Source organism: Carcharodon carcharias, chromosome 21 (genome assembly GCF_017639515.1).
Source record: "Carcharodon carcharias isolate sCarCar2 chromosome 21, sCarCar2.pri, whole genome shotgun sequence".
NCBI lineage: Eukaryota > Metazoa > Chordata > Chondrichthyes > Lamniformes > Lamnidae > Carcharodon > Carcharodon carcharias.
In genome coordinates, this window is record NC_054487.1 from 53,193,775 (window position 1) to 53,206,437 (window position 12,663).

Below are 12,663 nucleotides of genomic sequence, written 5' to 3' on the forward strand. Positions count from 1 at the left end.
AGACCGTCGCTCACTCCCAGCTAGAGGAGATCATGTGGTGGCAGGTGACAGTAATGGGGGAACCTAAACAGGAAAGGGGCAAAAGTTGTAATTCTATTTTTAAAAATGTGTTTTCTGAACTCAAACAGACTTTTAAGTAGCTGCCAACATAGGTAGTCCCATCGTGTTAGAAAGGGAAGAACAAACGTATACAAACCAACCACCAAGCAAAAAGCCTCAACTTTTGTAAAAAAAAATTCAGTCAACCATCATTTTCTAGTAAGGTCTGAAAGGATTCATTATTGTAATTCCCTAGTACATGCAAGAAAGATTATCAACAGCGGCAATAACCAAACTTTCAGGAAAATTTGTAACGTACCTGTCAAAAGAGTTAACATTATACTGAAATGCAACATACTGGAATTCCAAAAGAAGGAAGTAGAAAAGTGATCGCTATAATTACATTTCTCTTCTTCCCACACTCTTCATGATATAGATTCGCTTAAGTGGAAACGCAATAGAGATTTGCTGGTAATGGCTACTGATCAAACCTATAAAGATTTTTTTATGTTGCTGTGCATCAGGATAAATGAGACAACAAAAAAAAGGAAAAAACACACCAGCTTGTCGGAGAAGAGGTGAGATTAAGATATTAAAAAGGTACGGAGGGAGAAAGAGTGAAGGGGTTGTAGGTCACAGAAATCTAAGACCAAGTCGACTATGGCTTAAGACTCACCCAACTTGTCTTCCATAAAAGGTACTGTCCTATAGAACTAAACTGTTTATTTTTCTCTCGAGTGACATTTTCAATCATTTGACATTACATGTGTGGCTGGATTTACCATTAATCCAAGGTGTTAGCATTCTAATTCCCAAGGCCATGAATTGTTTAAACATTTAATGAATTCTATAAATATGCAGAAGTTAATTTCAAACTATGAATAAATTCAGCACTTTATAAGCACACTATGAAAATATTATATTTTTTCCTCAGGTTATTTGTGGTACTGAATAATAGAAGATCAAATGGCTAACTGGTATTTACCTAATGCATTAAATATTCTTTAAATATTAGCATTAATCCCCCCAACCCACACAAAAAAATCTTGTCTCAGCACCCAAGAAAATTGAATTTATGTTTGTGTTATATGCAGTTATAATAGATAAGTCTTTCCAATGGCCCAGCTATCAACCTAATGTTTAGCACAGAACTGAGACCCCCATGGAGCTTTTGACTGTTCAATCTTAGAAATTGCACTACAATTGGTCAAACCATCTCCAGATCAGGGACAAAATACAGAATGTTGATTAAAAAACTAGCTTGTGGGAGGAGCTATCCAAGATACCATCTGCCTCCTTCCTCAGGAAAGCCAAAAATAGCTATCAAACTGTTGATGCATGCAAAACGTTAACATTGAGAGAAAGAAAAAAAAACAATTTTAAAATCTGAGTTATTCAAAAAATCATAAGAGATGCTTCAGGTCCTTGTCAATTTAATTTTTACCCCCAGAAGACAACCTAGAATAAAACCCCAAGATTTTTAACAGCAGATATCAATTTGATGGAACAACACAAACAAAACATTGAATGAGATGAGACCATTGAGACTGCCTCTTCCAATCTACCAGGTACAATCAGTATTGTCACAAGGGTATTAATTAGTTAATTTTAAGCAGGTAGGAAAAAACATCAGCTAACACCTCCAAGAAAAGCTCTGAAATTCTTCTTGAAAACATTCACCCAAAAAGAAACAAGGGCATCAATTCTGCATTATTCAATCCTAAACTGATGCATCATAAATGGCATTGCAAGAAAGGTAAAACTGCAGTCACGATGTACCAGTCAATCATCCATATGCACAAATGTAAAAGGCAATGAAGGTTCCAGAGATCAGTAGTTATGTGCAAAGCTGCTTTTTAAATTACTTAAGTATAGCATTCATTTTTATTGCAGGTTCATTCTACATATTTACTACTAGGTAAGAAAAATTCTTATTTCTAGTTTTGTATGAGGCTTGCATTCATGCTAACCATGTGATTGGATGCAATGAGGTTCATCAACTTCAAATTTCAAATTATCCATACATTTTGGCATTTTCAAAAACTGACTACTTCCCAATTTTGTTTTTCTGTAGGAATAAGCTGAATTTTATAAGAACCTCATAATTAAGTCACAGAATCATTGTTGACTTTGTTTTGTTAATACGCCTATCATATTATGCCTTATGACGTGTGTAAATGGTACTTAGAAAAAAAGGGATTGCAGCGGTACTGCTGGTATTTTGAACTATATTTCTTTAATCTAATTAATAGCTGAGGTACATCCTCTCCTGCATTGGTGCAACAGTCAATCATTGAAACCCAAAATGATTAAGTTATTTTCAAACACTAACAAATAATTTAGATCATAAAGATCAATCTCACTGAGCTGCTAGTCATTTAGAAAAAAGTAATGTTAGTAGTGCACATGCCAGTTCTGATCAGGGGTGCATACCCAAGGGTCACAATTTGTCTTTTCTTTTTATAGATGCTGCATAACCTGTTGCAGTTTTTTAACATTTCTATTTTCATACAACATTTTTTCCTTCTTACTTTGCACAAAAGGAGACCTCCTCTTGGAAATTACTGGTTCCTTTCCCTGAATAAGTTAACACACAGCCACATTGTGTACTTTAAAGAGGGGAATATTATTTATAACTATGACATTGATGAAAAGGTGGCATACACCCACTCAAAATGCCAGTCAAAAACAACCACCTTACTGTTTACCCAATATTTAACAGGAAAAGATAAAATAAAATATAAATAAAAATTAAGCAAAATAACTAGTGCACAATATCATACACTGCACACATCCAAATTCCATCCCTGACTTATACAGCTTGGATTCACATAGCCTTCAGCTTCCCTATATGTTCTAACTACATCAGACTTTGACATAACATCTGACTTCAAAGATATCCCCTATAAATTATTATGAACCTCCTAAAACACACACTCAGTTTGACTGCAACATCAAAAATTAAAGGCATCATATTTAAAAGGAAGGTTTCAATAGATCTGCAATACCAGATTCCAGAGGTGCGTGTTTTATTCCAGTGTTGTTCAATATGTTAGCCATCAGCCAAATGTAACTAGTTGCATTTTTGATTAGAAAAAACTGAGTAACAGGCACCATTACTGGGCATGTGAACTCAGTATTCATTGCTTGGCATATGCATGTTTGTTTGTTGGTAAAATGGCAAGACAAAGTAGAGCATACAAATGTATTTTTACTGTTGTGCGCGCTTTACTTCTTGGGTTACTGCTTATTGACTATTTGCTATAATAACACCAGGGAAAATGCAAGACTTCAGCAGCATGGAAACAATAGCAAAATCGTATTGAAGCGGAAGCTGTCATAGTACTCAACCAATCAGAATAACTGCTCGAAGTCAGTGTAAAGCAAACCACAATCAATAATGGCAAGGTTCAAGCATTGTCCAAAGCTCTTGATGGAGGGAGGGTGAGTGTGGCACATCTGCTCTATGAGTCAACAATTTCAGCAATCACACTGAAGAACTAAGTACCGCTTGTAACAGCTGAACAAAAATCTAGAACCTGCACTAAATATGTGTTGTTTCTGATTAATTCATGTTTTATTCCTTACTGTTAGATCAACAGTTTCTGTCACTGGGACTTATGAAGGCAAACATTTTTTGAAAAAAAAATTACTTCAATCTTTAATGACTCAGTGACCAATGTCATTAGAGTCAGCAGTTTCTTTAGTTGCTTTCACATTAAAATTTGATTTAACTGATCATTTGAATTATGCAATTAGCACTGGAAGATTTTTAGAATTAATTCAAATTAATCAGTAATCCGAACTAATTGATTTGGGATTAACATAAATGGACTATACATTGAAGTAAGGCAGACAATTCTTAGGGATCATGTATTGACGTTGCAATCGTGAGACTGCAGGAGTCCAGTCAAAAGCCCATATGCAGTACTATCTGTTCGCTACGGTATTCATTACGGTAATTGACCCACAGATAAACCAGGCTGCGTCTTGGTAATTCAGCATTTCAATTATAAGTTTAAAACTATACCCTCATGATGAATTGTTGGAATTCGACACAAGTGTGACACATAACTCCAACAGAATGAAATCAAAATGTCTGACAAACATGCCAACATCTTCACCACATAAACAGACGTGAATTCCCTAGGTACAATTTTCAGAGAGATTAACCACCAGGAAATGGGTTTTCACACTACGGAGCTATGACAGCAACAGAAGTACTACCTAAGTTATATGATAAGTTTCAATACAACTTGCCAACTGCATTAATTTTGAAAAGTACTTCCACAACTTCAAAAGGGATATTTCTACTGCAGTGTGCTACCAGCATGACACTCAACTAATAGGAATAACTGCTCAAAGTCAGAATAGAGCAAACCACAATCAATAACGGCAAAGTTCAAGCATCATCCAAAGCTCTCAATGGAGAGGGAGGGTGGGTGTAGCGCACCTGCTGTGAGTCAACAATCTCAGCAATCTTGGTCTTTTTTTTGTTAAGGCTACATTGAAAGTCCTCTTGTTATACTACACACCTATAAAATGGAAATATCTCCTTCACAGATTACCTAAACAATTACCCATAGAATATTTGCCAAAGCTATTAGTGGCATTAATTATTACTACTGCAACACTGTTCTCAACATGTACAGCAATAATTTGTTTCCAATACAAGGCCAAGTTGAAGCAACATCACTTGGTGCCACAATGACTCTAGATTGCAGAATTGTTACTTTGGGAAAGGTCCAAGCAAAGGCTCAAGTGCCTGCTCACAGTAAAAAATGGGAAATGCAATAAAGAAAGAGTGATCCTCAAGCTGCTCTTGCAGATTTCCAAACAGTGAATTGAAAGAAAAATTGGAAAATTGTCTAAATCATTGCTGGTGTTGAGTCTGGGGACACAACAGAAAAAGCTGCAAACTGTCTCTCATCAATCAGAAAAAAATGGTTTGTTTGCAATTACTGCATTTGAGTATTGCTGAGAGAGAGAGATTTTTTTGTCAAAGCTTTTCGTCTTGCACTCATCAAGACAATTTTCAAGATGCCAATGTCAGGGGAAATAAAATTTATACTGAATGAATAGGGAGTGCTGCTTGATTGGCAAATGGGCACTGATTGGTAGAGGCATTGCCTGGAGAATGCACCAGTTTTAATCTATTTTAGAGTGCAGTAATTAATTTATTTAAGGTGGCTTTCTTGCATGTCTAGTTCTCTAGAAGAAAGTTTTCTTTCAGGCCTGTGCACCTTTAAAAAGATATTTCTTCTTGCTTTCAAAAGGATTGCCTACAGAGTTTCCTAAAAACCATTTCTTCAGAAAGGAAGCTATGTAACCCCACCCTCCCTTTGGTGGGGCAGCTTTTCACCTTGATTTTACTCTTTGTAACTTCTTCCACAAATCATTCTGCTACTTTTAAAAACTCTCAAAATTCATGGTTTTGATTTACTTTTCAGGTACTTTTCCTAATTGCTCCCTTCTTGGCTGAGCCTGTTTTTTTCCTTGACTTCATATCTGAAAACTGGAGAAAATAAGATGCCAAGTGTATGCACAGGTCCTCAGAAGTCAGAGGAACTCAGTAGCTTATTTTAATATTTATTCTTTCATCAGATGTGGATGTTACTGGCAAGGCCAGCATTTATTGCCCATTCTTAGTTGCCCTCGAGGTGAAGCTGGGAAGCTGCCTTCTTGAGCCGCTACAGTCTGTGAGGTGTGGGTACACCCACAGTGCTGTTAGAAAGGGAGTCCCACAATTTTGATCCAGTGAAGGAACAGCGATATAGTTCCAAGTCAGGTTGGTGTGTGGCTTGGAATGGAACTCATACAATCTGCAAAACCAGAATATACAAGACGGGTCCAAACAGTCTTGTCAAAGATGGCAAAGGGTCAGCAGTTCTAATACTTTTCTCTCATAGGGTAACAATTTCATATTTGCATGCCGAGCTGAATTACAGAATTGTCACAGCACAGAAGACAGCCATTCAGTTCATTGCGCCTGCACTGGCTCTCCAAATGACAACAAAAACTAGTGCCAATCCCCACTTTTTCCCATAACACTGCACATTATTTTTCAGATAACAGTCTAATTCTCTTTTGAATGCCTTGATTGAACCTGCCTCCACCACACTCTCAGACAATGCAATTCAGACCTTAACCACTCACTGTGTGAAAAAGTTTTTCCTCATGTTGCCTTTGTTTCTTTTGCCAATTATTTTAAATCTGTGCCCTACTCGTTCTCGATCCTTTCACAAGTGGGACCAGTTTCTCCATATATACTCTGTCCAGGCCCCTCATGAATTTGAATACTTCTATCAAGTCTCTTTTCTCCAAGGAAAACATTCCCAACTTTTCCAATCTATTTTCATAACTGAAGTTCCTCACCTCTGGAACCGTTTTCGTGAATCTTTTCTGTACTCTCCACAATGCTTCTCATGTTTCCTAATGTGCAGCACCCGGAATTGGATGCATTAGTGTCTTATACAAGTTCAACATAACCTCCTTGTTCTTAGACTCTTAATAGGGGCATAGAGTACAAGATACTGTATGCTTTCTTAACCACTCTCTCAACCTGTTCTGCCACCTTCAATGACTTTTGCAAATGTACAACCAAGTGTCTCTGCTCCTGCACCCCTTTCAGAGTTGTATCCTTTCTTTTAAATTGTCTCTCCATGTTCTTCCTACCAAAATAAGTCACTTCACATTTCTCTGCATTGAGCTTCATCTGTCACTCATCTGCCCATTCCATCAACTTGTCTATGTCCTTTCGAAGCTCTTTATGGAATGAGGAATAATGTAAAATGCATTTTACGTTGTGAAAATACTGGCATGGAATTTATCAAATTTTATTTGTGTAAAAAAAGAACCATAGGTAATGAAAGTTTTTCTTTTAAAGCCATACCTTCGGCACCACTCAATCCGTCCTTCACCCTCACAGCTTTTGGCCCAATGATTATCTGCCAAGTTCTTCATTGCAACTGCATATTCACTCAAAGTCTCCTCATCTTCACAATGTTCACGCCAGATCTTGTCAAAGTCTCCCACTGTGGGGTGGTGGGGGGAGGGTAGGCAAAAAAAGAAAAGAGTTATGTATCATCTGGAGATAAAAAGATCTTCTAGGGGAGAGCAAGTAACATTCAATTAATGGATTTTCTAGTAGGCCAGCATGTTCTTAGTGTCAAAACTGCATAACAGTATTTCATGCATTTATATTTCACATTTTTCAGCTCACAATCCTAACCTTAAGCTTGAAAATCTAATGCATTACTTTTGTAAACTGTAAGAGAAGGCATATCATGGTTAGATACACTATAAAACTCACTTTATTCTGCTCCAATAATATCTAATGTGCTTCAGTCCACCTCATGGCCAATGTACCATTCTCTATTTCCCACACCAGATATCTTGTCGCCCTTCCAGGGTGATTGCCAATTTGATACTTCATTGGCCCACGTAACTGATGCCAATGTCCACCAGAAACTAGGTCAGGGTTGCTCAGGATCATTATACATAGTCCCCTTGCAGCCGGCAGATATGGGAGACTTTCATTCCAACAGAGGGCCAGATTCAAACCCAAGAGATGGAAGGAATTAAAGCTGAGAAATAGAAGACAGGCATCCAATGCCCCCAGGGTCAGCTTTTGGATGAAGAGGTCCCCTTAACCTGACTTCATTTGCTTTTAAAAAGAGTCTGAACACTGGAGAGAAATGAAGACCATCATGCCCTGAAAACATGAAATGTCAGCAAATCCTAGCAGCTAGATGATTTCTACCAGTACCAACCAGTGGAGTGCAGGAGCATAAATGCAACTATGCCAATACCTAATTTGCTATCAGCTAAATAAAATTAAAAGCTTATGAAGTCATAATTACACAACTTGATTCTATTCGCCAAATACTCAATTTTATTACTGTAAGTCATGGATATGGTTGGGGTTTAAATCCTACACCTTCCTTTCTCAAAGAGATAGCTATGCTTCAGTTTGCTATAGCAAAACGCTATGAATCATTCATGAGTTCAAAGTCACAGAAATTGATACAATAACAATTTGAAAATCAACAGACTGGCTAAAATTCTAAAAACCTCATAAGTATAAATGAAATAAATAACTAGGAACAAAAAACTTTTAATCTAGAAACCAAAAATACATATGTAGAACTGGGTTGAAATAAAATTGAAATATTTTACAAGATCATTGCCTATGTGTTTATTCCTTCAGAAGCACATTGTTACTTGTTGATTCTTTACAGCTCAGCCAAGAATCCATCAAACGAATAACTAACTGTATTACCTTCGTGACCAGTAACTTCCTCGCTTACACCTGAAGTCCTTTTAAACCTTAATGATCTAATACACTCCACTGGTGACCTGCTGATACTATAAGCAGAAACTTTTATCAGGCTGTACAATTATATCTCTTGAAAATTTATAAGTACAAGAATTTCACTCTACATAACTCACTATATAATTCAGAGCTCACAGGAGTTGTGAAGTCAAAGGTTTGCACTTCATCCCAATGCTGGAAGTTATTTTACAGCTTTAGAAATAGGCGTTTCACACCACAACACATTGATCAATCTTATTTTTTTCTTTTACTACATTTCCATTTTCAACCTAGCTCAGCTTATTCTTTACAGTAAATCACATGGTCTTGGTGTGGGTGGGCAATAAATGCCAGCTTTGTCAGTAACGCCTACATGCCAAGCAGGAATAAAATAAAAATCTACCTCCCAGAGGTAGAAAAAGATCTTTTCATAATTACTTTTTCCTAAAAGGAAAACTGCACTTGTAAAATTTAATCAATATTCTGCTAATAATGCTGTGGACAGGGAATCAAAGGACATAATATTTCTGTCACGTCACTGCAGTCACAGTGGCATGACATAAATATTACTCTGCCCTGTTGCATTAAGTAATGGATTAACCAAAAAAAAATTGAGTATCCTGTTAACATAAAAGATTGAATATTCAAATCTCTTACAGAATATAGCTAGTTCAAGAACAGGGAGAAATAGGCAAACTCATACTTCAGCAGACCACATTCCAATGGTTCCCAGTCAAGGGGATGTTGCTGTGGAGTGAAAGGTAAAGGAGGAAAATAAAAAAGTCACATACTTGACTCATCACTTGCATAACTATTCAACACAATATCGGCAGAGACGTCAACAATCGCAATCACTGGGGAGAGCAGTTCCCTAGCCTGAGAGTACTTAGAGAGCAGAGCATTCCTAGGATCTAGGGAATTTTGGAAAGTCTGATGTGGACTAACAGTTTGAGGGGAGGCACACAATAGTTCCATTTAACAAAACATGATTCCAGGATTTTCTGTTCAAAAAGAGCTGTTGTTCAAATGTTTGCTACAGCTGCGTAAATAATTTTACACAGGGTGACGGCAGTGGAAGCAAAGGGAAGGAGAGAATGAGCAAGTGACGGAATGAGGGGAGGGAAGACTAAAGTGTTTTGAGTGTCCCATGTTGTGAAAGACGCTATATTTAAAAAAATGCTCTTCATGTTCCTCCACAGTTTTAAAATTGTTTTAAGAAAACATTTCACAGCTTTTAAACTGTTCTCTGCTTTAAAAGGCACCTTGCATAATTCTATGAAATTGCTTAAATAAAAACAACAGCCTTGAAAGAATATGCGGATAACTGGTTTAGCCATTCACCACCAGATCTGGCTGGACAACATAAACACTATCGGGTCCTGCTCTCAACTGCTCACCATTCCATTCTGTAATGCAAACATAACCCTTGGCTTCCTTCCTTTACTGCAAACCGTCTTCTTAAACCCCTCTCCATTTTCTCCTCCACCCTCACCTCCAACAATAAGTGCAAGAAACTTAAGACTCCTTTGTCACCGAGATCGAAACCATCTGATCATCTGCCTCTGCCACTTTCCTCCCTTCCCTAGGTTTGGATAAAACTTAATGGCTTGATCAGAATAACAAATGACAAACATCTTATCTCCCAAAATAATCATTTATAAAGCCTTTTCTAATGGGTATTATCATATACTGCAAACTTCTGTCTCGATCTTAAACTGTCAGCAAGAATTTTTGACCTGATGGTTAAAAAGGTCAAATAGTTTTGCAAAAGTATAGCATTTTGAAAGAAAGAACACTCAGTCAATCCGAGTGGGCCGAGCTTATGAGCAACACATCCTCACAAATAGAAACATTTAAACTTGGGCCTGGACTTTGTGGTGATAATGACCATGAAACTGTCAGTGTTACGGTCATTAGTCCTTTGAATCTGACATTAGCTTCTGGAGTTCGCTCATGCACAGCTAAATGCAGAAATCCATAAGTTGCTGTCAGTGATCATACTTTTCTCCATAGGGCGGAGGCTCCACAGACTTCAATCAATTACAAGTCACTCAGCTGATGAAAACTTCTCTTTTTACACTGGAAAATCACTGTTAAAACCCCCTGGCAAAATTACTCTTTTTAATGAAGTGTAACTAGATTTTTAACGACAAATTAAGTCATAACCATGAAGAATTTCACTGGCTCTGGAAAACAAATTTGACATTACATTTTTAGAAAATATTCCCATGATAAAAATTCCAAGTCTTTCTTCAAATATAATTTTTTAAAATAATATTATAATTTCTAATGTGCATTTATTTTGCCTTCTGTACATTTATATAAAAGGTGAAGTATAATCAGTGCATTTTATTTCCTGGTTTGCAGACTGAGAATACTTCGATGTGATTGGCTGTTACTGAACACCCCGAAGTCCTCTTGGCTCGACGTTATACATAGGGCAATGGAACAGATAATGAGAAAACATATACATTCTAGTTTTAATTTTTTGCATGTAGAACACGGAGAACTAGTCCGAATTCCTTAATTGAGTCATTTGCAATAGAAAGCTTTTTCAAGAGAATGTGGGAAAGTTTTCAATGTTGTACTGCACTGATGTGAATATCAGGGTTGAAAAGTAATACTCAAGCAAAATTTCTATTGCCAAAAAAGGAACTGATAGAATCCATTACAGATGCACAGCAACACTGAACAATTTTCCCACTCTTGTTACTCAACATTTTAATTCACAATATTTCAACAATGTTTAGCTGGATACTCAGCTCTTGTTATTAAAATGGACAAGTACATGGAGGTGAAGAGATACACCAGTAAGCAACAGCCACCATGTCCTAAGCAATCATAGCTTCCAAGCTATGCAAATGTTGCACAACTCAGCATACCACAAGTGCTATTGGTTAGCATTGGTCAACCTAAAGGTTGTCCACTAAATTTACTTTGAAGCTTTCAGGTCAATCTCTGGCAGTGTACAAACTTTGAAGCATTACTTTTATATCACTTGTTACGACCGTCCCCAGACGAGGTCCCTTAATTTGTTAACTTCCCAAACAGGACCCCAATTTTGTTATGTTTCTGGGTGAGGAGGAAGAGCTTGCTTCCCTTCTTTATTCAACTCCTCAGAAAGTTGCAACAAGGTTAATTTGAAAGGAATCCCTTTTCCCAGTCCAAACGTATTTATGTTTTAGAAGAAGTCAATTTAACCAGACTTTCTTGAGACAAAGAGAGTGTAAGTTTATTAGTTACTAAAAACCCAAAAAAAAATCAAAATGTGACACACACAGACACAAACACGAAATGAGAAGTTGAGTCAAATAAAAGTTTTTTAAAAAGAGATAAGAATTGGCCTTTGGTTTGTGAGGTATAGGTGGCAAAACGTTGCAGCCGTTAGGTTGAGTAATTCTGGCAGAGTTGACTGTGGCATTTATAAAAAAAAAATTATTTGTCGCTGACTAGGCCACTAAGGTGGTTCCTTTACATTCTCAGCCATCTTTTGCTCAGGGTCTTTGCTTATATGTCTTATTAAAAAAAATGTCTTCCTTAAAAGTTCAATATGCCCGTAAATAATTTGGGGCTGTAATCCACTGTCGTGACACACTGAATGGGTACTCGCTGTTGGAAGCTGTATTTCTTGCATTTCAATTGTCCATTTAATTCTGAAATTCTAATATTTAGACCAGCATGTGAATAAAAATATAACAAAGCAGCTTTTAAGAAAACAATTTTTTTCACTGGTTTTGGTGTTACAAGAGTGTGTAGAGGTGCCAAAAATGAAGAGAACTGACCCCTCCTTTAATGAATCCAAAAGGACACAAGTGATCTCCTGGCATCATCAATATCAAGTCTAGTTATTAAGTGGTGTTGCCTATAAATTCTCCCTGGTAGTTAAGCTTAATCTTGTGCGTAATGAAGAATGCAGAGTTAGAGCTTACTTTTGAATGTCCTTTAACAAGTAAAGGCTCGAGACAGTCATTTCTGTAGCCCATCTTCAGTCTTTTTACATGCAAATATGAAACCGAAATGCATATATATCAATGTATTAAAGAACACTGTAAATAGGGAAAATATACCAACTACTAATGTTAACTCACTCCAGTGCATGAATGGGCCAAGGGAAAAAAAAAAACAAATAGGAACTACTTGTGTTTATATAATGCATTTAACAGGGAAAAACATCTCAGGGTAATGACCAAGTCAGAGTTGATGCATGTTAGGATAAAGGCAGCAGATCTTAGAAGGGATGACTTACAAAGGATGGGAGAGCATTGGAATAGTTGCATCTGGTGATGAGGGCACAGGTTAGATCACCTCTA

At 37.0% G+C, this 12,663-nt stretch overlaps 1 protein-coding gene across 1 annotated transcript in view; it reads right to left on the minus strand.

Annotated features, from left to right (window-relative positions):
• Positions 1-12,663, minus strand: part of bmt2 (base methyltransferase of 25S rRNA 2 homolog) — a 137,627-nt gene that overhangs the window by 109,088 nt on the left and 15,876 nt on the right. Inside the window, exon 2 of the mRNA XM_041215937.1 lies at positions 6,932-7,073. Coding sequence (XP_041071871.1) covers positions 6,932-7,073 — 142 coding nt within the window. The remainder of the gene's footprint in view (positions 1-6,931; positions 7,074-12,663) is intronic.